Genomic DNA, 27,870 nt, shown 5'->3' on the forward strand with positions numbered 1-27,870 from the left:
CAGAAAACACTTTCTGCATTTTGGGAGGAGGGAAGCTTTAATTTTATAAGCTAAATCCTTATTTATCTAAGTAATACAGCATCTCGACCCAGAGTGGCTGCAGCCTCCCTGCCTCTCCCAAGCAGGGGAACTGCTAGAGGCTTCTCAGAACACACAGATCCTGGAACGAGCCGTGCTCCAGGTGCCGAAGCTGGAGAGAGACAGAGGGCTGGGGAGCTTATCTGTCACAGTTCTACTCCCGATACCATCTTTTCCCCATTGATGGCAGTGTCTTCATCTTATATGAAATTCTGTACATGTACACGTGATTTACTAGGCGGGAGATGATGTCTGAAACCTAGGCAGTGAGTAGCGGGGAGTGACAGAGGGCCAGCTTCCCGGCTCCCCAACGGGCTGGATGGGGAGGTGGGAGAAGGGGAGGGGTCGAGTAGCTTCAGAACTCGCCCTGAGTCCCTGGCAGGATGGAGTGGCCGTCGGCAACATGGGGAGCCGGTGGGTGCGGGACATGGGTGGGGCAGGTGGGCCCGCCTGGAGTATGGTAAGCAGAGGCGTCCTCACACCACCAGTGGGGATGCCCGGCAGGCAGTGGGCTCTCCGGGCCGGCGGTCCAGTGGCAGGTGTGGCTCCTCTGCCCAGAGTTGCCATGTGAGGCCGTGGGCAGGACAGGGTCCAGCCTCTGGGTAGAGTCCGGGGGCGCCCACCAGGAGGGGGACAGGAGAAGAGGAGGAACATGTGAGCTGGGAGGAGGTCGGCCCAGGAGGCCTGAGAGCTGGCCGCTGGCTGCAGCCGTGGGGGCCCTTTCAGCCCCACCCATGTTTCCCTTCACGAGAAGCTCACACCGATTGTGTGTCAGTGCGCGGTACGCTTCATGACGCTTCACTTTCGGAGCTTGCCTGGCTGTTCATGAGTGTTTACTGTCCATTTGAACGTTGGAATCAGGTTGTCTGTTCTCTGTGTCTACAACCGTTAGTGTCTGTGTCCAGGGTGTCATTCCAGAGGGAGCAGCCAGCAGTTACAGCAGTGCCCTCGGTTGGAAGGGGACTGGGCAATGTCTGGAGAAAGTTTTGTCCCCAGTGCTGGAAGGGGTGCACTGGCACCTAGTGGTGGAGGCCAGGATGCTGCCAACACCTTGCAGTGCACAGGACACCCCCCCAACAGGGAGGCATCTGGTCCCAAGTGTTCGTGGTGCTGTATTTGAGAAAAACCCAGATTTAGGTGCCTACAAAACGTCTTTCTGAAAAGGCTCGTCTCTGCCTGTTCTGTTGCTGGCTGCTGGGCTGTTTCATGGGACGCGACCCTCTAAAATGCTCTTGCATAGGCTACAGTATAGATGCTGTATGCAACTGGAGACGTTTTTATTGTCTCCATCTGCCCAGTGTCCGGCCCCTTCCTGCAGTTGGGTGATGCCTTTGGTGGTATCCAAGGTACCCAAGCACGTTACAGAAGCTGAAGCCAGATGCTTTCCCAGCATCCCTGGCAGGCGTTTGACCCAGGCTCCTCCATCTGATGCACCTGGGCGGGAGCGCGGAAAGGAGTGGGCACGAGGGCCTTTCTCCTGGCTAGAGTGGGGTCCGGAAGGGCTGGGCAGCAGGACTGGCCTTGCCAGAGCATCTGAAGCAAGGCTGGGACTGCTGCTGGCTGGCTCACACCAGGCCTCACCGGCCCAACATCTTTTTCATCAGTTCCCTTTACTTTCAGCGTTCAGTGCACATTTCTGTTGCTTGCCACCAAAAGTCCTGGGTGTACAAATTCCCTGCCGAGAATAGCAAGTGCAGTAAGACGCCATGACAGGAGCGGGGGGAAGGCCTCTGCTGTGAGCTCTCTGTTATCAGTTTGGGCTTGAGGGGTGTGATTTGGACCCATGGTATAAAAAAATGGTGGAACTGGATTTTAGGAGGCGGCTTGAAGACACATTATATACTTACTGTACCTTAATTTTCGTGTTTTGGTTGTAAAATGGCTTAGTGATGATTAATGACTTAGGATTTTTGGACAAAATCTACGGACTTCCCAACGTCTGGCAGGGGGAAGAACTTTAGCAACAGGCCCCGGGCTGGGGGAGGTGGTCCTGGGCTGGAAGGAGGAAGAAAAAGGCGAGGGGAGAAGCTTGGAAAGCAAAACAATTTTGGATTCCTTGCTGAATAAGAACATTCCTCACATTTGCTGCCACCGTGCAAATCCTCCAGCGCGTCTGCCGTCCTCTGGGCAGCGTACGGCCAGGCTCGGTTTTGACTTTCCTGCGTTTCGGGTGGATTCGCTCTGCCAGGCTCACCAAGGTCCCTTCTCCAGCTTCCCTGTCAAGGCCCTGTTCAAAACTTCTCCATTTCAACAGAAAACTCGGCTTCCTCCCATCCCCTGGACTAGCTCCCATTTCCATCCCAGCACCCTGTCCCACCAGTTAAGACACCGGGCAGGACAGGGTGAAGGACAAACCACAAAACCTGCCAACCATGGCTGCTCCAGCGAGAGGCTCCTCGGGGTGCCCTAGCATTTCCTGTCGGCTCCCTCAGGCGCCCTCCTGACCCCGGGAGGGGCCCCCGTGTCCCACGTCCGGAAGCACAAGGAGCGCCGGAAACCCCACTGGAGCAGGGGTCCTGGGGGTGGCCACAGGGCTGCTCGCCTTGGCCGCGTCACTTATGCCTCCCAGAGGGACCTGTGGGTCTGGAGGGCAAGGGGACAGCAGCCTGTGAACCAACAGACTGAGCAAGAGTGGGTGGGCTGTGCTGGCGGGACGAGGCCTTCAGCCTCAGGGATCAGGGAAGGGACAGGACAATTCAAGTGAGGCTTATGGTCAAGCCTGGCTTAGAGAAAAAACATATGAAGCGCATGTAACCCGATTTCAGGAGGCCCTGCCGGATGCCTACCCTCGTCCTCCCCCTTCCTCCGTGGTGACAGGCCCCTTAGTTTTTAGGTATTTGGTAGCAATGTTTCCAGGCCAGAGGCTAAGCCATCCTCGGTCTTCTCCGGGCACATCTCAGTTTTGCGAGGCCTGAAGCCTCCACTGTTTGGGGTCATCGGAGGAGCTTTTTCCTGAGAGAAAGATTGTTAATATTTAATGGACACAACATTAGCTGCAAATTGAAGTTTTATTTAGAATGAAAAAATAGACAACAAGTTACAGATTTTAAAGAGCTTACAAATTCCACAGATGTCCTGGAGCCCAGGTGAGTAACAGCCTGGTTGGAGGGGCTCTCTCTGAGGGTAGTGGTTTTACCAACATGCTTTATCAAAACTATCAGGGAGAGTCTAGGAAAGGTCAGATTCTGGGCCCCGTCGCGCCTCTGCAGACCTCGATCAGTTCCTTCCACGGTGGCTCCAGGCCTTGGCATCCCTGCCTCCCCACGGCTGCCTGTGCCCAGGCCCCGCCAGCAATGTCAAGGCCCCCTCGGCCGCGCCCCTGCCCAGCATCTCGGACGCCATTCCTTCCCGGTGGCACCTGCCCAGACTTTGCCGAAAATCGAAGGCGACAGGAGGAGGAGGTGGGCTTAGGAGCGAAGCCTCGGCCCTCACCTGCCCGGCTGCCACCTGTCCCAGAGGTGGCAGGAACAGCCGAGGGGTGGCTCCCCTGGCTCTCCACCTTTGAGCGTCTCTCAGGCCGGGAAAGGGCAAAGGGCCACATGAAGCCAGCAGGCACTTTGGTGCCACAGCCCCAGCGGGACAGTCCTATCCGGGAATCCCCGGCTGCCCGGAAAGTGCTACCCGCAAGGCCGCCTCCACCGCGCCCACGAGAGGACTCGGCAGCTGTGAAGGAACCGGGAGATTCTACAGACAGGCCGGGGTCAGGGCTTCCAGGCCAGGAAGGAGGCTTCCAGATGCCTAGCATCACCAGTCCCAGGTGGAGAAGAGGGAAGGGGCATGGTCAGAGGCCTGGCAGGGGAGGAGGGAAAGGCCAACCCCGTAAACAGGACCCCGGGACAGGGTGAGGACTGTCCCAGGAAGCCCCTCGACAACAGAAGGCCTGGTCCCAGTGACCCCTCTCCCTAGGGGTTCCCTGCTGCCACCATGTCCACAGTGGAGTCAGAGCTTCCATGGCCAGCCACAAGTTCCGGCTCAAAGTCAGAACAGGAGAGAGGCCCTCAACTCCAGTGAAGCATGCAGCTCCTGTTTCAACCCCGACACCTCTGACGAAGTGTGTGTGTTATATGAGGATAAGGATCATGATGGCACAGAGCGAGTTACATGAAAGCAATGATCATGAAGGCGGCTGCCACCAAAATATTTTACCAGCACACCCTTCTGACTGCAGCATTTCTCAGAAGAAAAGCTCGGGTGAAAAGTTCCTGGAATTTTCCAGATCTTCAGGTGGCTCTATTAGCATTGCCACATACCGAGAAAAGGAATTTCCCTAAAGGTTAACCTCTAATCCAGCGAAACTCTGCTCATGCCTCAAAACGGAGCCAAGACTCAGACTAATACACATAAATCAAAATGGACAAAAGCAAGTCTTGACTCACTTGACAAACAGAACAGGCACAAAAGAATGTATGATCAATACAATTCCAGAACGTCTCTGAAAGGAAAAAGCACCCTCTACCGACATGAAATAAACGTTAACCTTGAGATTACACCAACAATGCCTTTTTTTTTTTTTTTTAAGACAGGGTCTCACTCTGTTGCCCAGGCTGGAGTGCAATGGTGTGATCTCGGCTCACTGCAACTCCTACCTCCCAGGTTCAAGGGATCCTCATGCCTCAGCCTCCCGAATAGCTGGGATTATAGGCGCCCACCACTGCACCCCAATAATTTTTGTATTTTAGTAGAGAGGGAGTTTCGCCATGTTGGCCAGGCCGGTCTGGAGCTCCTGGGCTGAAGTGATCCCCCTGCCTCAGCCTCCCAAAGTGCTGGGATCACAGGTGTGAGCTACTGTGCCCAGCCAGGTCAATTCTTTATCAGGAATTTCCAATTCCCATCTCTGTTTAACAAGAGAACTAACTGATATGAATCCTGCCTTTGAATGTTTCTGAACACGTCCTCCACCTTCACCTGCCGGCTCCTCTCACGTCCCAGGAGCTCTCTGGTGGCAGTCAGCGTTTAGCAAATAGAGTGGAAAGCGTGTGCAGGAGACCCAGGCTTGGGTGAGCTCTGTCTGCTCCTGTGGTCTTATCAGGCAGGTCCAGGGAGACACAAAGGAAGCCTGAGGGACCCTGACTCCCCTTGGAGAATTTCTCCATACAGCAAGACAGCGTGGCTTTATCCCAGCTCCCTGACTCCTGAAAAGAGTCTAAAAAGAGCTGAGTTCTCTCTCAATTCTTCAATGGTTCATCACCAAATTCTTGGTTCTAAAGCTTTGAATCTTTAAGTAATAGATGTGCATCTAGACTTGGGTAAAAACTAGAAACCTGTTCTCCCACCCAAGCCTTTGCTTTACTAATTCTCCAGCTGACGGTCTGGCCGGGCGGGCACCAGGAGCACTGAAGGCTCACTCAAGTCATTGGTGAACATGTCCGACTGAGTCTGGGCTGAGGGACCTGGCTCTGCATTTTGTAAAACAGATACTAGCAGATCTTCCCAAGACGTGTATGGCTCATTCTCACAGCCCAAAGAGGGCACTTACTCCACAAATGCGTGGCCACAGGTCATCATCTGTCCTGTGACCCTGGCGAGCCTGATCCCTCATGCTGGGCACCCACACGGCCTGCGTGCCTTCTAGACTTGAGTTCGCAGCTCTTTAAGGAGGTCTCGGGCCAGTTTTCCTGATCTAGGGCTTTCAATGCCAAGACGATCCCATCTGTACAAGGTCTGGTCAAGAAAGCCAATGATCTCGTGAGTTATCTCAGCAGTGTGCGCCATCTGCAATCAGGACAGAAGAGAAGGCAAATTAAAACACTTTCCAGTTTGTCCCTTTGTCCAGGGACGGACCCTAACCATCCAGTCCCTGAGAGACGCCCTATCCAGCATTTCCATCAGTTCCAAAGTAAAGCACGGGGAGCTCTTGTTCTCAAGGTGATTGGCACAGCAAGTCTGTCTCCAAGGCTGGCTACACAGTGCGCGGTGCCGCTTCCTAACGAGCCTCCTTGCATTGAGCTCAGCTGCCAACAGCGTTAGACTCATAAAGGCCACAGACAAGAGCTGCAATCAGAAGTGCTTCTCACAGGTTGTGGGACGGTGGGCTGCGGGGAACAGAGGCACATGAGCATGCTGTGGCTTGACTTTCTGCACAAGGCTCACATGAATGTGCGAGTTGGGAAATGCCACCTGGTTCCACACAAACAGCCCAGGAATCTGGCAGCCCTGGGCTAGCAACCAGACCGACTTGCTTTTTAACAGGCCTCTGAGGTTTTAACACCTGATTCTTGCGGGGAGAGCAGGAGACAGCCTCAAGGCGTTTGTACTTGTTGATGCCCGTAAGTATTTTCCTACAGACTTCGGTTAAGAAAAAAGGGAAGGGTAAGGATCTTACAATTTAGCTGTGTGGGGAATTTATGGTTTTTTTAAGCACAGCAGTATTAAGAAGGCTTAAGTTTTTGAAAGAGTAACCGATATATTCATTTAGTGTGTGTCAGTTTGTACAGAACCTGCAAATGTTTAATTAGCCAGAGCAGCCCAAGGTCAGCTTCCTCTGGAAGGGTTGGGACGTTCTGGGAGGGTGAACAACTGCCTTGGTTTTCCCAGGACTATTCTGGTTTTACTGCCTCAGGTCTGACAGCCCAGGACACCCTTCGGAACTGGGCTTCCACCTCCTGACCACCAGTAAAGGGAGCTTCTTGTCGCATGCACACTGTGTGAACGGCAGCGTGGGGATGCAGAGCTAAGAGTAAACGATGTGGGGCAGTGACGGTTGCTCTCCTCGGCCCCCGCTGGTAGCACCCAGGGCCTGCAGCCAGCCCGCCAGGGCCAGTGCAGCCAGCACGGGGCTGCAGCTGTGGCCCCAGCATGTGCCAGTGTGTCCCTGGGTGTCTGTATCGCCATCACTTGGTTTTTACTCAGAAATGACAGGCACATAATGCTGATGGCCTTCGGCAGATGCAGCCCGTCCTTCATCAAGGAAACACTGTGCGCCTGCTGCGGACCCCTTTCAGAGTTAACATACCACCCAGACCCTGAGTGGGAGAACTGCCCATGGCGATGGGCTCGGCCATGTCTGAAGAAAGACCGAGTTGTCATTACAAATCCAACCTTGCATCTTCCTTACATGCCAGCACTCCTGGGTAAGCCCCTTCCCAGTTCTCTAGTCACCTGCAAAAATTCGCAGCCCTGCAGCCACCTGGAAACCTGCCTCCCTGCTGGCCTTGGCTGGTGCACCAAGAGTGGGTTCAGTTCATGTTGAGTTTAATGACTACAGAATTAACTCTGCATCTCGGAGCCTTGCTAACTTCTGCTGCTGTTGCTGTGGCCGAGCAGCAGGAGGCAGGAGAGAGAGAAGCGTGAATCCAGGCCAGGACAGGAGGTGGAGCCCCGGGGCTGGACTCCACGCGGTCCCCTGCTCTATGCTGGCCTCCTGCAGGCATAGGTGAGGGAGCAAGTGGACGGCTGGGGCAAGCCAGAGGAGTGCCCGGCAAGAGGCCAGGAGCCAGAGAGGCAGGAGAACCGCAGGGACACTGGGCAGGGCCTCGTGGATGGAGTTCTGGGCAAAATTGGAGGGCTGAGGTCAGAGAAGATTCCAGGACAGCCAGGGAGCGGACCTCCAAGTGCCTGGAGAAGAGCCCACTGTGCAGAGCTCACAGCGGAGGCCACGCAGGAGGCAGGCTGTAGGACCTGTGTGTCCTTTAGGTCAGATGGAGCCATTTGTTCAAGCCATCTCCAAGAGGGTGCAAGGGCTCTGAAGAGAGACAGCGGCCTTTGCCTCAGGCTGCCTCGTCCTGCCTTCAGCTGGCACTGCTCTCCAAATCTGGATGCCAAGACAGAGGGCAGAGCCTGGGACCAGCTAGGAGGTGGCTGCGCTCGGGCTAGGTCCTGAGGGTAGAGAGACCCAAGCTGCAGGAGGGAAAGGCCGTCCCACCAAAGCCACCATCTGGCCACCACCTGCTCGTGGGCCAAGCAGACTTGGCCCTTTCCAGGGTGCTGTAGGCACAGGGACTGACAACGGCCAGGAGAGGCGGGGGCAGTGGGAGGGACTGTTCCCTGGAGACCCTCCCTGCCAGCGGCCACCGCAGCAAAGGCTTCTCATTAGGAAGACTGATGTGTTAATAAAGACGGGTTTTAAAACGTCCGAAAGAATAGCACGCAGGAGGCGCTTTCACCAGGGCGGGCGCCCAGATGGCCAGCACCCGCCGGACGGAGCCAGTGCACGCGCGCCACACTGGCGTCTGCTCCGGGAATGAGTTGCTGCTGTGCGTGTCTTCTCTGCAGCGGAAATGACGTTGGGGGTGTGATGACACAGCACCGGGGCCCTCCGCACTCCTGTGGGTTCCCGTGTGGATCAGCAGGCGGGACTGAACCACGTGTCAGGATGGGCTGCCCAGCACAGGGCGCGGGCCGAGCCTCGCAGCAGCCAGCTTCTTACTCCCAGCAGTGTCTCTGGGGCCAGTCTTGAGGGCAATCTGCTTTGAACGTGGACTGAAAGTTTCCTCAGAGTAGATGGAAACGTGGTGTCAGGCTAACTGAAGCAGAGACCTGGGTGTCTTTGGGGTGCTCTCTCTGGGTGATTTTCTCTCACCCTGTGGGCAGGGCTGGAGCCACCAAACTCCCACGCTAACCCCCACTGCCAGGCCCAGGCCAGGGGCAGCTTCTCCACTCACACAGGCCACAGGGTGGGGGAGGAAGTGCCTGAGCTGGGAACGGTCCTTGCCACAGGGCACGGCTGACCATCTCCACTGCCCCTCCCCCAGTCCCCCATAAGCACCTTCCCACTGTTTCTGCAAGTTCGACTCTTTAGATCCCACCCATAGCTGAGGGCGCCATTTGTCTCTTGCGTCTACCTTATTTTGCTCAGCATAAAGCCCGCTAGGTTGGGCTGCATTGTTGCAGGTGTGCATTTTATAGAAGTACACAAGAGATTCTCAAAAGCATTCTCACTGTGCTGGGCCAGGCCCGAAGAGGTGGCACCTGGCATGTGGCAGCCAGTCGTCTTCAGCCTTGAGCTGCCTCACGCTCTTGGATCCATCTCAGCTGAGACATCAGAACCTGGGAGGCACAGCCTGGGCCGCTCCACAGGACTGTCCTACCAGGATGGAGACAAACTCCTGGCCCTGGTTCTTGGTAGGTAGGTCATTTGTTATGGGGACTTTCTGCACCTGGACACTCACATTCCAGTCAGGCCCGGCCTGTACGGGAGCAGGAGGGGCCTCTGGGGACTGGGAATATTCCTCTCGAGTTGGTTGCTGGCTGCACAGGTGTTGTTGGTTTGTGAAACTCATCAAGCTGTGTATCTTCTGTATGTATATGTCAACAGAAGTACAAATAAAATAAAAAATAAAACAAAACTCCCAGAGCCAGCATGCTGGTGCTTTTTCTGAGACGAGTATGTTTTTAAATTGTGATAAAATAGAACATTTTACTTTTGTAATTCGGTGGCATGCACTGTGTTTCCAGTGTCACATGGCCATCAGTACCGGCCATCTCCGCCCCTTTCCATCATCCCCACACTGACTCCCCACCCTCCGCCCTGGGAACTCTATGGTACTTCCTCTTCCTGGACTTGACTCTTCCAGGTGCCTCACCTAAGTGGACTCATACAATATCCTCGTCTCTGGCTTATTTAAATAGCACAGTGTCTTCAAGGTTCCTCCAGGTTGCAGCAGTGTCAGACCCTCCGTCCATCTTCAGGCCGAAGAGTACTCTCCTATGGGCACAGACCACACGGTGCACTGCCCGCCTGCGGGACAGACTGCACGGTGCACTGCTTGTCTACGGGCATTTGGGCCATCTCTGCCTGCTGGCTGCTGATAGTGCCACCCTGAGCACGGGGCCAGAGGGCCGTCCAGCCCCTGCTTTCGGCTCTTGGGTATAGATCTAGGAGAACCACCTAGATCTATGGTAATTCTGAGTTTGGCTGTTTGAGGAGCCACGCCATTCTTCTCCACAGTAGCTGCACGATGTTAACATCCCCACCCAGAAGTGTATGAGTATTCTGGTTCCTGTGCACCCTGAGGGGCTTTTCTTTTCTCTCTTGCTGACAGCCATCCTGATGCATCTCACTGCCCTTCGCCTCTCCCTGACCACTCATGCCCTTTCTGTGAGCATCTTCCCACATGCCTACTGGCCATTGGTGCGTCTTCTTTGGAGAAGTGTCTGTTCAAGTCCTTCGCCCGTTTTTGAACCAGGTTATCTTTTTGTTGTTGAGTCACAAGAATTATTTATGTATTCTGAATACTAAACTCTAATCACATATATTCTTTCCAAATATTTTTCTCCCATTCTGTGAACTGTGTTTTCACTTTCTTTATAGCATCCTTTGATGCACAAAAGCTTTTAATTTTCATCAAGTCCAATTTATCTATTCTTTTTTTCATTGCTATGTCTTCGGTATCATATCCAAGAAATCACTGCCAAATCTAATGTCACGAAGAGGGCTCACTTTTGACTTGGACCATTCTTTACCCCTCAAGTCAAGTGGGCTTCAGGAAGGATTTCTTTATAATAAACCATTTTTAAAAAATTAACACAATTCTTTGCACTGTTGCAGTGAATAGCATTGTGGTTGCTTTGTGAGCACATTCTCATTGTGGCATTTCCTTCCATGAGGAGGAGGAGAGCAGCACACTGCGATGGAAAGCAATATACATGGGGGGACAGGAGACCTGGTTTCTACTGCAGGCTCTGGCAGCAAGCCATGGGCCCAGGAGATGGCAGCTCCCTTCTCTGAGCCTCTGTTTTCTCGTCTATGACACAAAGGTGCTGGAGGGGCCGGCGGTGGGGGCCATCCCAGCTGTCAACCTCCTTGACCATCTGTCTGTGTTGGGCAGCATCAGAGGCCACACTCTCGGACAGGGAACCCACCTCTTAGCTGGAGCAGAAACGAGTACTAGGAGGCTGGACCCCAGGGAGACTTACCAGGGCGATGGCATCGCGAGCGATCGTGTGGCCTCCAGGAGCCCAGAGCACAAAGTGGAGGAGAAGACGCCTGACCAGCGGTTGTGCAGGAGCTCTGGGGTCTGTTTCTGTGCCCTGTCCTGCTGCTGTCTGCAGGTCCCGGGCTGAGAGGCTGCTGCTTCCGGACATCGCCAGGAGGTGGCCCAGCACGGCCTTCACCTGGACCTGGGCAGAGCATTGCACAGGGGAGAGGTTAGGAAGAGGCAGGACAGACGTGCTTCTAGGATTTATTTATTTGCTTTGAAGCAACGCCCAGAAAGGGGCAAGGAGGGCCCGAGAGCGGGAGCTTCGCAGCGGCCGAGTTTACCCGCGACACCACACAAACCCAAAGGGGCAGAACGGACATTTCTTGACTTTCTTCCTCTTGCTCACCAAGCAGTCAGGGCACCGTGCCAGGAACTGACCTTTTTTTGTATAAAAGGAAACAGAAAAGTCCTCAACGGAATGTAGTCAGATTTTTATATTGTGGGGAAAAAGAACAAAAGCCTCCTTGAAGACTCGCCTATCACAGCCACAAATCAATTAAAGCCCCATGCAGTCAGACCTCCGCCGAGCCAGCGTTCCCATACGAATGCAGGCTTGCTTTTGCTTCTTGCTGTATTGGGGATCCGGGCGGGGGGCGGGGGGCACACACACAGGCAGGCACGTGCGCACAGGCACGGCCATACACATGCATGCACACACAAGAACGCATTTGTTTTAGATGCTGGAACAATCCGTTCGTACCTGTTTAATGCTCAAGCAGAGGTCACAAGTCTGTGGAACCCACATAATAATGGTAATTATAAGTCTGCAGGTTGTTTTTGCATTAAAAAAAACTTATTCCATGCTGAGATGTTTCTGCTTACCACAAGAATGGTACACCCAGTCGTGACTTGGAAAACAAAGCAAAAACTGAAAGCCCAGAGCTCCAAATGCCACATGGAACTCATGAACAGCTATGTTCCATCACTTCTGAAAGAATACTTAGGCCTATTCTGAGAATTCCCATGACCGATTTTATGGATTTTGTGTGAGGCGTTTTTTTTCCCTGGAAGTCAAGGCCTCATTCAATGAGGTCTGTCATAAACTCCAGTACACTGGGCGTGTTGTGCGAGCTCCTCTGACACAATACGAGACCGTGAGAAACTGCACCATCGGGCTCTTCCACGGGGAGTGGCCACGCTCCCCACCTCGCCCCCCGCCGGCCCAGTCGGCCAGGGTCTGATGGTGTCTACGCGAGCCCAGGGCCGTTCTGCCATCTAACTGGGTCTGCAGAAAGGCCGGGGTTGAGGAGGCTGTGCCTTTGTATCTTTTTTCTCTTGACCCACAATTGACTTTCCGCCCTCGTCCAATAATCCCTAAGACGGGGTCTTCTTCCTGTCTGTCTGTCCCAGACTGTCCTTCCCTGCAGAGTCCTCCGTGCCCATGGGCTTCCACTTGAACACCAGCAACTTTACACACGTCCGAAGTTTTTCAGGAGAAAGACAGAAGCTTTCTTTTCTTTTTAAAGTATTTTTCTATCCTGCATTATAAAAGCTTATATATGCTTACTATGGAAAATTGGTAAAGAGAAAAAGAAAAACCATTAAAATGATTTACAACTCTACCATCCAAAAAGACTCACTGTTAATAATTCAGTTTATATACTTGTCTTTTTTCTATGCACTGAGACCATACCATTCACTACACATAAGGCTTTGTATCTTTGATTTTCCTCTCCATAATGTACTACAAGCAGTTCAGTTCACTAAACCTATAAAACATGTTCTTCAAGACCTTTTTTTCCCCCCCCGAGACACAGCCTTGCCCTGTCACCCAGGCTGGAATGCAGTGGTGCAGTTTCTGCTCACTGCAACCTCCACCTCCTGGGCTCAAGCGATCCTTCCACCTCAGCCTCCTGAGTAGCTGGGACTATATGCACACACTACCACACCTGGCTAATTTATTTTTTGTAGAGACAGGGGTCTGTTTGCCCAGGCTGGTCTCAAACTCATGGATTCAAGTGATCCAGCTGCCTCGGCCTCCCAAAGTGCTGGGATTACAGGCGTGAACCACCGCACCCGGCCAAGAGCATGATTTTGCATGGTGTATAACAGAATGCTATTCCACGGTTAGCATATACCACAATTTATTTGGCCAGTAGCCTTATTATTGAAGTTTAGGCCATTTCCGATTGTTGTGTTTATGAACGGTGCTGTGCTGCATATTCTCATGCATAAGCCTTTGCATGGATCTCTGTTCCCTGGGGAATTCCTAGCAGTGGAACCACAGGGTTAAAGGGTATGAACCTTGCCTGATTCTTTTTCTGTTTTTCCTTTTTTTCTCTCGTCATCATCGTGCCTTGTCTGATTCTTAAGGGCATCTAAACATATTTTTTTGTTTATTTTGTTGTGATCCAATTCAGTTGGCAAAAGGAGATGAACGCTGGCTGCTGGTGGAGAGGGTAGCTTGGCCATGAGTGGGACAGGCCTTCTCATAGGCAGGACACATCCCGGGTGGGAACACACTTGCTCTTTGTACCCATGTTCTTTACCTCAAGGACGGCCACAGAGGCAGCGACGCCAGGCCCAGCGCACGATGCGGGGACACGCGACCAGCTGATTTAATTGTGCCTTTTTAAGTAAGGCAAATGCACAGATACTGCTCATTTCAATCCAATTGTATAAGAATCATGCTAGTAACACAGTTCACAGCATGTCTCTCAAGCCCCCCAACAGACCGTCAAGGGATTAAAGCCCATAAAACCCAGGAAAACAAGAGGTACGTATCATTCATGAAAATAAAATCCCCTTCCCAGGATGCCACATACACCAAGGCCTCAGCAGGCACCAGCGAGGAAGGGGCTCTGGAGTCACCAACATGAGCACTGGACTGGACTGCCAGGCAGATGGCACCTGTGACAGATGGCGGGGAGGGAAGCAGATGCCCGCCACGCCCCACTCAGTGAGCCAGTCCGCTCTCATCCAAAATCCTAGGTGTCCCCTGAGGGAGAACTACGCAAAGGTTTTGTTATTTTTTCTTTAAAAAGGACCAAGTTAGCTCATAGAAGATGTGCCAACATAGAACTTCCTAGAAATTAAGTGTTATTGAATGATTTATTTCTTTTTTTTTTTTTTTTTTTTTTGAGGCGGAGTCTCGCTCTGTCGCCCAGGCTGGAGTGCAGTGGCCGGATCTCAGCTCACTGCAAGCTCCGCCTCCCGGGTTTACGCCATTCTCCTGCCTCAGCCTCCCGAGTAGCTGGGACTACAGGCGCCCGCCACCTCGCCCGGCTAGTTTTTGTATTTTTAGTAGAGACGGGGTTTCACTGTATTAGCCAGGAGGGTCTCGATCTCCTGACCTCGTGATCCGCCCGTCTCGGCCTCCCAAAGTGCTGGGATTACAGGCTTGAGCCACCGCGCCCGGCCGATTTATTTCTTTTTACTTCAAAAGTGACTCTCTGTCAGTACCCTTTTGACTGTGATGGAATTGAACACATATCTACCAACTTAGCTTATACAGAATCAAGTAAGACAGAATATAAAAGGGCTTTAGAAACCATGTGTGCCCTGTACATCTTATTACTATTAAAAACATCAACCAGGATTTTCCTTAATTAGTTTAATGTGCTCTTTTAAAGGAGAAGAAATAAAAAGCTTTCTTTTTAATCAGACAGCAATCCTCAAATACGTATGTGGGTTACGATAATTTCTTCACAAAGCTTTATTTCTGATCTAAAATAAACTATCACCAAATTTCTTTTTAAAATGTAAAACCATTTTTCTTTCCTATGCCATGCAAGCCTTTAAACAAATAAAATACGCAGACATCTTTATTAGTCCCTGTGTTTTCAGACAACAGAAAACGCCAAAGCCAAGAGGAGCGCCATATAAAATGAGCCTGTCCTCTTCAGCTACTAGGATTGGCAGAGAGCACTGGCCGGGGAAGTTTTCAGAACCAAGGAAATAAATGCTTGCAAGGAAGGTGCCAGTGCCTTTAATCAAAGCATTGCTTCCTGTAATTATTATATTTCACATAAAATAACAACTGTCTTTGCCACAGACAGTTACCCAGTCCCATACTTAGCTGCTCTGTTATTTAGGAAATGACCAACTCCTTTTTCAGAAGCAAAGTGGTTAATATCCTGTGATTACTTTAGTAAGAGATGTAAACAAAGCCAGTAATGTGAGGATCTGTTGACTGATCCAAGAAAGCAGACAGTCAAGATGGAAGCAAGCCCCGGCCGGGGAGCGAGACAGGGCCCCGGCTGTGGTCAGGCTGTGCTGCCAGTGCACCCCTCAGAACAGCCTCTGCAGGGCACGCCCTGGAGGATGCGACCCTGGGGCAGATACCGCAGCTGAGCGATCACAGATCAAACGACCTCGGGGAGGAAGAGTCTTCGTTTGCGGGACAATGGGCTACATGTGGTGTCCCGTCTCTGGCCACCTCGGTGGGGGCAGGCGAATGCCTCTGACCACAAGGCTAGAGGTCGCCACGCCTGCAGGATGCCACGACACGCCATCTGTTGGCAGAGCTCAGGTGTCATGGAAGCCGAGCCCACAACAGAGGCCCTCTGCAGGCTCCTCTCAGCCCCCCAGAGCCCACCCCAAACACATGCAGTGGGGCCTGCTACCCACCATGGTCTGTGCTCTCTGCTGCCTCCCGTCATGGGGGCTGTAGTAAAAGGCCAAGAGCCACAGCAGGGCCGCAGGGGGTTCGGCTGCCGACCTCAGTAGCTGCTCGGCCACCATCTCAGCCCATCCTCCGAAGTGAATGAACAGGAACCAGCTCTCCAAGGGACCTCTGCGGGACCTGGAACACAGCCAGAACACACGGCAGTTGGCAACCTGAATTCTTCCTTCGGGTTTTTAAAGCAACTTGAACGTTTGCCAGCGGTTGGCTTAAATTGTACTTATCCACTGAAGTGCAACCTGCAAGGAATACAATTTAGACTCAGCCTGTCCAAACGCCACTCTGCGTCGTCACAGGACATCGACAGGGCCTCTCAGGACCCCTGTGAGGCCTGAGGCCTCCGGACGTCGGAGTCTTTAATCCAGGTACCTTCAGTGAGGACAGGCACTGAGGAAGGAAGATTGCGGTCGTGACCGGCAGGAATGCGGCAGGACACGGCGGCACACCTCCCTGCCTTCTGAGACGCGGAGAAAGAGGTGGAGGGTGGGACGCAGGCAGAAACATGGGCGTTCCACTTCTGACAAGACGCAAAGTTTGGGTGGATGTTTCAGCAACTAGGAATTTTTAATGAGCTGCTGTCATCATGTGTGCGTCAATGCCAGAAAGTTAAAGCGTTTGCGAAGCTATCCCCTCGCCACACTGGCAAATGGAAGCTGCAATACTTGTTTTAGGGTAGAATCCGCTCGAGGTAAGGCTCACGAATTGTGTGCAGTGCCAGTCTCAGCAGGTGAACGATCCCTTGGAGAGGATGAACAGACCAGCCTGAGGTCATGTTAGATGAGAACTTTCCTTCCGGACTGGGGCAGCGGCTGCAACAGGAGTGTTCCTGGGCCCTTTGTTGGATCTGCCTCCATGTTCCTCTGCCTGGCCCGTGGAATTCCCAAGCTCTAAATACCGTCCTCACCTCCCTGGTCACTGCCCCAGTCCTTCCTGAGAACAAGTGGTTAAATGTTCAACATTTGAGCAACAGAGACAAAAAGATGGGAGGGTGGAGTACTGGTCTTACTCCCTCTTTCCCAGGACACAGTCAGAGCTGATGCTCTGCCGGCCACGTTGGCTGTGGGCTGGGTTAGGCTGTATCAGAGTGAGGAGGGGACTCCGCCATGCCTCTTCCCTGCAGGCACCATGTCAGGGTAGACAGATGCACAGAGCAGTGGGCTCCCTCATGCTCCCCGTTCCCAGGTTGGCAGCGTGCCTGGATCAGGATCAGAGACCAGCCTGGTCCTTCCTTCTGTTTTCCACCAGTAGCTGAATGCACAGGGCAGTCCCATGTGGCCACCTGAAAGGTGTCTCATGGCCCCAAGGTCCGGGTTGAGGTGGGAGCCCCACGAGGTCTAAGTCCTGCTCTGTAGCACCACATGCATCCTTTCTGGTGGCTGTTTTATTCCAGTCTCCACGCATTTCGACATCACACACTGTGAGTGACGGCGGAGGGGGTGGGCAGGCGGAAGAGAAAAACACCAGAGCAGCCGCGGCACCACATTTCTCAATCACAGGGTGGGCTGCTTATGCCACCTCCATCTACTGCCCTGTCCCCGAGTTAAAGATTCTTCAAGGTCCAGCTCTGTGTAATGCCAGGACAACCAGGGAGGGTGTGTGGGGCCGACTGGCCACTGCAGGCCATTCCCGTGGCCAACCGTGGAGCCCCCGGCTCTGTCAATGAGAATCACGGTGAGGAAGGAGCGAGCAGCTGGCACCCAAGCCATCAATCGCGGAGACGATGTCACCCATCGTCTGTGTCAACTTGGTGTGAGATGACAGAGAATTCCAGGAGTGAAAAGTGGCAAAAGGAACAAATAAGATAGTCTTAGTAGGCTAGCAGGGACAATGAATAAAATTATACTCTAAAAGAAAGGGAGTTAAGAGGAAGCCAAAGAGTGTTATGATACAAGGAATTTAGCAAGGCATAAATGTGAATGCTTTCAGGAAAGTCACACACATAAGAGGGTACCTAACACCACTGTTAGACATTAACAGGCTGGTACGGCAGTCCACACGTGTCGTCCCAGCACGATGGGAGGTCAAGGCAGGAGGATTACTTGAGCCCACGAATTTGAGTCAATACAGCGAGACCTCTACAATTTATTTATTTATTTTTTTTTTGAGACAGAGTCTTGCTCTATCACCCAGGCTGGAGTGCAGTGGCGTGATCTCGGCTCACTGCAAGCTCTGCTTCTCGGGTTCACGCCATTCTCCTGCCTCAGCCTTCTGAGTGCTCGGACTACAGTCGCCTGCCACCACGCCCAGCTAGTTTTTTTTGTATTTTTAGTAGAGACGGGGTTAGCCAGGATGGTCTCAATCTCCTGACCTTGTGATCCACCCGCCTCGGCCTCCCAAAGTGCTGGGATTATAGGCGTGAGCCACCGCGCCCAGTCACAAAAACAATTTAAACATTAGCTAGGTGTGGTGGTGTGTGCCTGTAGTCCCAGCTCTCAGGAGTCTGAGTCGGAGGATCACCTAAGCCCAGGAATTTGAGGCTGCAGTGAGATGTGATCATTCCCCTGCACTCCAGCCTGGGCCACAGAGCAAGACCTTATGTCTAAAAATTAAAAAAAGAAAAAGAAAAAAAAAGAATTTGTTAGAATAGATTTTCTCATTTTAGAGGTATTTATTAAAGAGAAAGAAAAACGAGCATTTAACATTCCACCCTACTGTGCAGAAGTCGCACATTCCCTTCCCTAGAGAGGTGGAGAGAAGACCAAAGGGTGCCCAAACAAATGCCCTTTTCCTTCCGCACGGCCAGGGCTTCCCAGCAGGTGGGCGCTGCTTTTTCCAGCGCCTCTTCTTTTCATTGTTATGCCTGTATATTTTGAAATCTAAAATCAGACATTACGTAGAAACGTTTGGATACAGGTATTCACACACGCATACACGCGCATGCCTATTCATCCTGAGCTGCTCCAAGCAGTCCGTGTGGCCATGCGCTTCCTCTACTTCTCACTTCACCATGGTGCTCACCTGTTTGGTGACGGTCCCAGACCAGTAACGCCTTCCTCTGTCCTGTCAGCCCTGCTCAAAGGGCAGATGAGGATCTAGGCAACCCGTGTGTGAAGTAGATTTGGGAATGGTCAGTGTTTGCTCACCCATGAGTCTGGTCTTCAACTGCTTCTCTGAGCAGTTCAGAAATGTGCTTCAGTGTCTGCAGCCAGTGTTCCCGAGGGACATCTGTGGGTGGAGAGAGACACGTCAGAGGGCAAGTGAGGAAATGGCAAGCCCGTGAGGAGCCACCTGCAGGGACGACCGCAGGAGTCTTTGGGAGACACCCTCTACTTCTGGTTCACAGAACCCAATACTGTTCTCATGCTCTTCCCAGTCAGTACCTATCTCTTAAGCAAGATCTGTCCATAGTACACAGAGCTGAACCTCAAAGAATCTGATCTCTTTATTTAGTTTTGTGGGGGTTTTTAAGACACAGTCTTGCTTTGTCAGAGGCTGGAGTGCAGTGGCATGATCCTGGCTCACTGCAGCCCCAACCTTCCGGGCTCAAGCAATCCTCCTACCTCCGCCTCCCCAGTAGCTGGGACTACAGGGGTGCACCACCATGCCCAGCTATTTTTTAAATTTTTTTGTAGAGATGAGGTTTCATTATGTTTCTCAAACTTGTCTCAAATTCCTGGGCTCAAGTGATCCTCCTCCTTGGCCTCCCAAAGTGCTGGAATTACAGGCATTAATTGCCACACTTGGCCTGAAGTACTTTTGAATTCAGGTACATGGAAGTAGCTAGAGATTGCACAAGCAGCCCCTGCTGAGACGGGGAAATGCCGGGTTGCGGATGCCCTAGGTTTCTTCTACCTACCCACTCCTCCATCACTAATGTGTGACTTCAAAATAGATACAGACTGTAGTAAAGCAGCCAACAAGGAATTAGGAATAGACTGCCTGACTGCTTTCCTAGGGCTGTGATGAATTCACAATATGATTTCAGGTTTACAGTGGAAAAAAAGGCCAGGAAAGAAAATAAGTGAGCATTATGCAAACAAATGTCTCTTCTTGAGTGAGTTGCTCTGGTTTCACAGTCATCCTGTACTTTTAAACACATCTGAGCAGCACATATCTGCAGTTCTATGCAGCATCTGCAAAATTTTCACATAGTGATAGATGCTACAATCGAACACACAAGGAAGATAAGGCGAGTGATGGACTAACTGCTGCTACTCCACAAGGCCAGTACCTCCCTCTTCTGAACCCCCGCGGCCCTTGGAGCACAGCCTTTTGAAGGCATTTTTCGTTTCTTCCTTTTACTAGCTATTTAGGTATTTACTTTGCATTTTCTCCACTTGTAGTTCCTACAGTCAGGGCTTGGAAGTGATCATCTTTTCCATCCCTCCCCCCACCTTCACAATGGGCATGAAATAAATTTCTGATGAACAGAAGATCATGCTACTAAAAAACACTTCTTCAATGTGTGACCACCACACTGTTTGCCAAAGTAATATACAGACAGCTATTCTAGGAACTAGCACAAGAGGTTCTTGCACTTCTGCTTGAAGCCACCTATTTATATTTGGACATAAATCTACGAGTTACACAAACGGAAAGGTAGAGGGTTGGGCCCGTGCCCACGCACCACTTCGCCGTTTGTTTACTATTTCCAAAGGGAGACACTAACAACTCCGGTACGTTTTTTGGAGCTCACTCAGCGCCCCCTGTTGGCTGACTCCAGGCTTTGCTGATCTGACCTAAGCCGTAAGGGGTGAATTCCTCATTTTTCTGTCTTGTTAATAACGTTTTCCCAAGGGTTTTCATAAAACTGTCACCCAGAGACCCCATCCCCAGCTCCGGCATCTGAGAGGACAGTGTCAGGGGATCACCCTGGGCGAGAATCTACATCTTCTTGAAAAAGGAAGATGAATTTAGGTTTTGTAAAATGCTCTGAAACTTTGAATCATCTGCATTTCTCAAACAAATCTACTCACTCAAGTCTCAGAAAAAAGGCAGGCCCAAAATGGCATAAAAAGGAAATGTGACTGGCTCGCTCCCTTCTGTCTCCTCTCCTGCCATGCTCCAATAAGGCCCCTTTCTGGCTGGCACAGTCTGTGCCCACGCCAGGACTGCCTTCCGTCAGGTTTCAGGCCTCACAGGGAAAGGAGGCCCTTACTCTCTATTTCTGAAATGTCTCCTAAGCACGAGCTCACAGCCACATTCCTGGATCAACGCCAGTTGAATGAAGGTTGGCACCACCCCTTCCCCAAGCGGACAGCCTTGGAAAGGCTGGCAAAGGGTATCAGGAAAGGCTGTGGATGAAGCACCTTACTGAACGCTCTCAAAATCCTTCCCTTAGCTTGGTTAGGGGAAACCTCCCCTGAATTTCCTCAGCTTCATCCATCATTTTATCTTTTCTTCTGCAACAAGGCTGCACGGAGTAGAAAGAATGAAAAGCAAATGAATGTACTGTTTTCTTCTGACTCAGCCAAGTCTTAGCCTGTTCCTGGCACCTGGTGGATCTGGTTGGCACCAGCAGAGCCTGTGTTATCTGGAGGCAGACTAGCAAAACCTACCAGAGGCCACTGGTTTTTTTTTTTCTTCTTCTTTTGGGAAGTGATCACAGCTGGGAAGCCAAGAAGACGCTCATATCAAAATCTACAGAATGGGGGATCCTGGGCACGGAAAGGGATCTTAGAAATAACCAGCTGTGTCTCCCTCACGCTAGAGATAAGGGCCTGGTGGGGAGGCCATCATTCAACAGTGCTCTTCCCAGGAAATCATTCTGATGTGGGCAAAGTCAACCCTAACTCACCTTGAGGGTCTTGCAGCAGCACCATGGCAAGAGATGGAGAAGTGTAAGGAAAGTAGGTCTTGAGTGCAAACCGCAGCTGCCACAGGATGGAAAATCCAAAGAGCACGAACATTAAGATTGAAACGGGGTCAGGAAAATACAAAACTCCGAGTCCTCTGCCCACCAGTACTAACATGGTCAGAACACTTTCTGAAACATTTATCTTTTGAAAAATAAGCTCCCAGTAACCTCATATTTTCCAGAATAATTAACCTTTTAAATCACCTCCTGGGACTTAAGAAAAATAATAAAGTTATGCTCTTGATGTCTTTATGAGTTCTACCTCACATGAACCCAATTATACAAATAAATCTTCTATTTCAGAAAGACTTGCCAGAGCAGTTGTGAGATGTTCGGTATTTCGGTTTTTTTTTTTTTTGAAACAGAGTTTTTTGCTCGTTGCCCAGGCTGGACCATGGCGCGATCTCAGCTCACCGCAACCTCTGGCTCCCGGGTTCAAGCGATTCTCCTCCCTCAGCCTCCCGAGTAGCTGGGATTACAGGCATGCGCCACCACACCCGGCTAATTTTGTATTTTTAGTAGAGATGGGGTTTCTCCATGTTGGTCAGGCTAGTCTCGAACTCCCGACCTCAGGTGATCCGCCCACCTCGGCCTCCCAAAGTACTGGGATTACAGGCGTGAGCCACTGCGCCTGGTCTGTTTTTGTTTTTTTATTGAGATGGAGTCTCATTCTGTTGCCCAGGCTGGAGTAAAGAGGCACAATCTCAACTCACTACAACCTCCACCTCCTGGGTCCAAATGATTCTCCTGCCTCAGGCTCCAGAGTAGTTGGGATTACAGGCACATGCCACCATGCCAGGCTAATTTTTGTATTTTTAGTAGAGATGGAGTTTCACCATGTTGGCCAGGCTGGTCTTAACTCCTCACCTCAAGTGATCCGCCTGCCTCGGCCTCCCAAAGTGCTGAGGTTGTAGGCGTCAGCCACGGTGCCGGCTCAGCATGGTTTTTAAAATAACAACAAAAGCATAAAACAACTGTGCTCACTTTTCGAGGGCCAAAGAGCTCCAGCTATCTACACCCCCAAGAGGCACAGCTTCTTAAAAAATTGAGGTAAAATCTATAAAGCATGGAGTGCATAGGCTTTAAGTATATGAGGTTTTGTAAACGTGCAAATCCATGTGACCGCCACCCCAGTGAAGACACAACATTTCTATCACGCCAAGAAGACCTCTTCCAACTCTTAACAATCACTCCCTCCACCCCACCCTGGCAACCAATGTTTTGATTTTGACAAGACAGATTAGTTTTGCTTATTCTTGAATTTTGTGTAAAGGGAACATAAAGTATGTTTTCTTTTGTGTCTGGCTTCTTGGGCTCAACATTTTTTTTTAAAGATTAAGCCATGTTATTGTGTGCAAGTAGATCATTCTGTTTTTATTGCTCAGAAGTAGTCTGAATTGTATGAATATGCCATAGTCTGTTTAGCCATTCTCCTCTTGATGTGCTGCTTCCAGTTTGGGCTGCTTCCAGTTGGGGGCTGTCGTGAATAAAGCTGTAGTTCACATGCATACATATGTCTTTTTGTGGACATGTGTTTCTCTTTCTCCTGGGCACACCATCGGAATGGAATTGCTGGGTCACAGATAGATGCTTGTTTAACATCGTAAGGCCATATGGTTTTCCAGTGTTGTGCCATCTCACTCCCACCAGCAATGTGTGTGAACTCCAGGTGCTCCACGTGCTCCCAGCATTTGGTGCTGTCAGTCTTACTAATTTCATCCATTCTAGTGGCTGGGGAACATAACCCCACGCATGCTTGCTTTCCTACCTGTTTCAATCTGCACTTTCCTGATGGCAAATGATGCCCAACAATTTTCATGTGCTTACTGCCAACTTGTATATCTTTTTTGAAAGTGTATATTCAAGTCTTTTGTCCATTTTCGAAACTGGTTTCTTAGGCAGTTTATAAGAGATCTTCATGTATTCTGGACACATGTCCTCTGTTGTATACATGTATTACAAATATTTTCTCCTAGCTAACGGCTTGCTTTTTCAGTTTCTTCTTTTTTTTTTTTTAATTTATTGAGACGGAGTCTTGGTCCGTTGCCAGGCTGGAGTGCAGTGGTATGATCTTGGCTCCCTGCAACCTCCACCTCCCGGGTTCAAGCAATTCTCCTGCCCCAGCCTCCCAAGTAGCTAGGACTAAAGGCACGTGCCACTACCCCCGGCTAATTTTTGTATTTTTAGTAAAGACGGGGTTTCCCCATGTTGGTCAGGATGGTCTTGATCTCTTGACCTTGTGATCCACCCACCTCAGCCTCACAAAGTGCTAGGATTACAGGCATGAGCCACTGTGCCTGGCCTGCTTTTTCAGTTTCTTAATGATATCTATCAAAGAATATAAATTTTAAATTCCTTTCTTATTTTTTGAGATATGGCTTCACTCTGTTGCCCAAGCTGGAGTGCAGTGGCATGATCATAAGCCTTGATCTCCCAGGCTCAAGTGATCCTCCCACCTCAGCCTCCCGAGTAGCTAGGACAACAGGTGTGTGCCACCACGCTCAGCAAAATTTTGTATTTTTTGTAGAAAAGGGGTCTTACTTTGTTGCCCAGGCTGGTCTCCATCTCCTGGGCTCAAAAGATCCTCCTGCCTTGGGGCTCCCAACGTGCTGGGATTCCAGGCATGAGCTATGCCCCCAGCCTAGAAGTTTTAAATTCTGATGAGGTCTAATTTATCCATTTTTTTTCCTGTGGTTAGTGCTTCTGAGAAATCTTAGATGACCTCATTGTCAGACAGATACATTCTCCTATGCTCTCTCTAGGGGCTTTATCTTTCTAACATTTCTGTTGAAGCCCATGATCCTCTCAAATTAACTGTTGTGTGCTTTATAAGGGAATGGTTGAGGCTCATTTTTCTACATATGGACATCCAGTTATTCCCGCGCCATTTGTTGAAAATGTTCCTTTCCCCATTGAATTGTCTTGGCGTCTCTGTCAAAAATCAATTGGCCACATATGTATGGGTCTATATCTGGACTCAATTCTGATCTATGGTTGTCTTTTTGCCAATACCTCACTGTCTTGATTCTTGATTACAATAGCTTTTAAAATCTTTTTTTTTTTTTTTTTTTTTCATTTTAAGACAGGGTCTCGCCCTGTCATCCAGGCTGGAGTGCAGTGGCTTGATCATGGCTCACTGCAGCCTCCACCTTCTGGGCTCAAGCAATCCTTCCACCTCATCCTCTCGAGTAGCTGGGACTACAGGCATGCATCACCATGCCCAGCTAATTTTTTTATTTTTATTTTTTTTTGCAGAGACTGGGGTCTCACTGTGTTGCCCAGGCTGGTCTTGAACTCCTGGACTCGAGCAATCCTCCCACCTTGGTCTCCCAAAGTGCTGGGATCACAGGCATGAGCCACCGTGTCCAGCCAGGTCTTCGTTTCTTTGTTCAATCTGACATTTCTGCCTTTTTACTAGAATATTTAACTTCCATTTAATTGCTGAAATTAATGTCATTCTTGGTAGTTTTGGGTTTAGGTCTACCTTTTGACATTGGTTTTCTTTTTCCCCCCTCAATTTTTTTTTGTTCCTTTGGCAGTTTACATTTTCTATTTTTTGGCACCTTAACTCGATCCAATTGTGCCAAGTTCTGGCCCTCCCCGGCCCCACACCAGCTCCCAACTTCACATGAGGGCAGCTGCGGGGGTGGGGGGGTGAGGGGGGCAGGAGACCTCTCAGTGTGGTGTCCCTTTAAAGGGCTGGTGGCCTTCAGTCTCTGTCCACTTTCTCAGGCGCTCTATATGCCTTCAAATAAATTTTAAAAAATACTTTGCCTGGAGTTTATCATTTTTATCTCTGGGAGATTTAATCTAGCTCATGAGCAGATGCTGTCATGGCTGCAACCAGAAACTGACCTGACTGGCTGTACTAAGCCACAGTGCAGGCTCAGGGTAAGTGGCTTATCACACCCACCTCAATTTCTGCCTACTGTCTGACAGGGCATAATGACGGAGCTGCCTGTGTCCTCCAAACAGAACAGGGGCAAGAGCAAAGGGTAAGAAGAGACAGAATCACTGACGTGAGTGCTTCTGATGGGTGAGAATGTGGATTTACGAGATCACTCAGAGACCATTGCAGGAAGTGCAAATGGGCACCAACACTTCTGAAATGAGTCTGGCAGGATCTATGAAAGCTGAACCTCTGCATACGGAACACACTTCCACTCCTAAGCACCTATCCCAGAGTGTCCACAGCAACATGGCAGGATCTATGAAAGCTGAACCTCTGCATACGGAACACAATTCCACTCCTAAGTACCTATCCCAGAGTGTCCACAGCAACATGGCAGGATCTATGAAAGCTGAACCTCTGCATACCGAATACACTTCCACTCCTAAGTACCTATCCCAGAGTGTCCACAGCAACATCGTTTGTAATAAAAAAACAAAACCTGGAAGCATCCCAAGTGCCTCCCAGCAGCAGGATGGCTATACTGCCATACGTTTTCACATGGACTGTGCATAACAACACTTCCCCACAGCCACACATGGCACCATCAAGCAGTCTTTGCTGAGTGGAAAAGTAAGTCTCAAAAGACTGCACACAGTATGCTGCTCCTGTTTGTTTTATAAAGTTCAAAAACAACTGAAACTAAACAAAACATTGTTTAGGCAGTCATATATATGTGATCAAACTACCTTTAGAAAGAGCAAAGGAATAATAAACATAAAATTCAAACCAGAGGTTACCACCTGGAGGGAAAGAGGCAAGGAGGAGCACATGTATAGCCATGTATTCAGATGATTAGATAGCAGGTTTATAGATATTCATTTTATGAAGAAAGAATTAATGAATAAACCACAGAGAGAAAAGAGGGTCATGCATCTAGCAAATATGACATGAAGGGTTTTGATTAGCTAAAAATGGACACTCAAGAAGGCAGAGGGTCAACAGATACAGACGGCCATCAGTTAAAAAGGCAGGCACGCAGCAACAGCTCTAGGAAGAGAAATAAACTAACAGATACCTATGCAGGCATCGGCAAAACGAAGAGACTTTGCTCTCCTTTGTTGAGCTGAAGGTGAGGGTGGTGAATTCCTGTTTGCTTTCGGATCCCTGCCCTGCCTCACACCAGGACCCAGTGTGTGGTCCCACGTCCTCAGATACGTATGCCTGGTCAGGGTACTAGTCTCAATTAAAAGCAACCGCAACATCAGTCCGAATCCATAGTGGCCACGGCCAGCAGAGGCTGAGGGTGAAGCCAAGAAGAAGAACAGGCATGGGGCGCTCCTCTGCGGCCGCTGCTCCAGCCCAGGTGTGCTCCGCGAGGCCGCAGGCCAGACTCCCTAGAGGCCCGTTCCTAATGGGGACTACAAAGAATACACAAGGGAGGCGCAGGGACATTGACAGTTAGGCTTAAAATAACCATGAGGGCCAGCCGTGCCTTCCAGCTGAGCTGCCTCCAAAATTCTAGGTGGGACCACGGAGAGCGCAGTTTGCTACAGCCCAGCTATCTTCTCCAGGGAAAGTGAGGGTGGGAAAAAATAAATCACAAATATTTATTGTTGGCCAGGCATAGTGGCTCAAGCCTGGAATCCGAGCACCTTGGGAGGCCAAGGTGGGAGGATCCCTTGAACCCAGGGGTTCGAGACCAGCCTGGGTAACAGAGAGGCTCCATTTCCACACAAAAAAATTTAAAAATTAGCTCAGTGTGGTGGCTTGAACCTGTGGTCCCAACTACTCGGGAGGCTGAGGTGGGAGGATCGTTTGAGCCCAGGAAGCCAAAGGCTGCAGTGAGCCATGATCACACCACTGCACTCCAGCCTGGGTGACAGAGTGAGAGCCTGTCTCAAAAAATAAAATAAATATCTATTTATTGTTGTTTTGAAAAGCAGAAACAGGCTGGGTTTGGTGGCTCACACCTGTAATCCCAGCACTTTGGGAGGCCAAGGTGGGAAGATTGCTTGAACCCCAGAGTTTGAGACCAGCCTAGGCAACATGGTGAAACCCCATCTCTAATAAAAATGCAAAAATGAGTGCTCCCTCCAGTCCATGCCTCCAATATGACGAAAAAAAGAAAGAACAACAGTCATGCCAAAAAGGGCCGCAGCCACGTGCAGCCTATTTGCTGCACGAACTGTGCCCGATGTGTGCCCAAGGACAAGGCCATTAAGAAATTCGTCATTGGAAACATAGTGGAGGCTGCAGCAGTCAGGGACATTTCTGCAGCGAGCATCTTTGATGCCTGTGTGCTTCCCAAGCTGTACGTGAAGCTACATTCCTGTCTGAGTTGTGCAGTTCACAGCAAACTAGTCAGGAATTGATCTCATGAAGCCCACAAGGACCGAACACCCCTACCCCGATTTAGACCTGCGGGTGCTGTCCCACGTCCCCCACCAAAGCCCATGTAAGGAGCTGAGTCCTTAAAGACTGAAGACAGACTATTCCCTGGAGAAAAATAAAATGGAAATTGCACTTAATAAAAAAATACAAAAAGTAGCCATGTGTGGTG

The 27,870-nt window shown here is 50.5% G+C and overlaps 1 protein-coding gene and 1 pseudogene across 10 annotated transcripts in view; one reads left to right on the top strand and one right to left on the bottom strand.

Annotated features, from left to right (window-relative positions):
- Positions 1-3,067: 3,067 nt before the first annotated feature.
- The window catches only part of FANCC (FA complementation group C), a 216,873-nt gene continuing 192,070 nt past the window's right edge, over positions 3,068-27,870 (bottom strand). For 6 of the 9 annotated variants that reach the window (XM_033236621.1, XM_033236616.1, XM_033236618.1 and 3 more), the window contains 5 exons: positions 21,359-21,434; positions 18,705-18,786; positions 15,567-15,741; positions 10,933-11,136; positions 3,068-5,790 (listed from right to left, as the gene is read on the bottom strand). In XM_033236621.1, the coding sequence (XP_033092512.1) occupies positions 5,647-5,790; positions 10,933-11,136; positions 15,567-15,741; positions 18,705-18,786; positions 21,359-21,434 (681 nt within the window). In that variant the 3' untranslated portion in view covers positions 3,068-5,646. The other 3 variants (XM_033236623.1, XM_033236622.1, XM_033236624.1) reach the window with 3 other exon arrangements.
- Positions 27,351-27,793, top strand: LOC117098267 (annotated as a pseudogene). Its single transcript, XR_004443293.1, has one exon. The product of XR_004443293.1 is annotated as a 40S ribosomal protein S26-like (transcript).

This window comes from Trachypithecus francoisi, unplaced genomic scaffold, assembly GCF_009764315.1.
Source record: "Trachypithecus francoisi isolate TF-2019V2 unplaced genomic scaffold, Tfra_2.0 Lachesis_group16, whole genome shotgun sequence".
Classification (NCBI taxonomy): Eukaryota; Metazoa; Chordata; class Mammalia; order Primates; family Cercopithecidae; genus Trachypithecus; species Trachypithecus francoisi.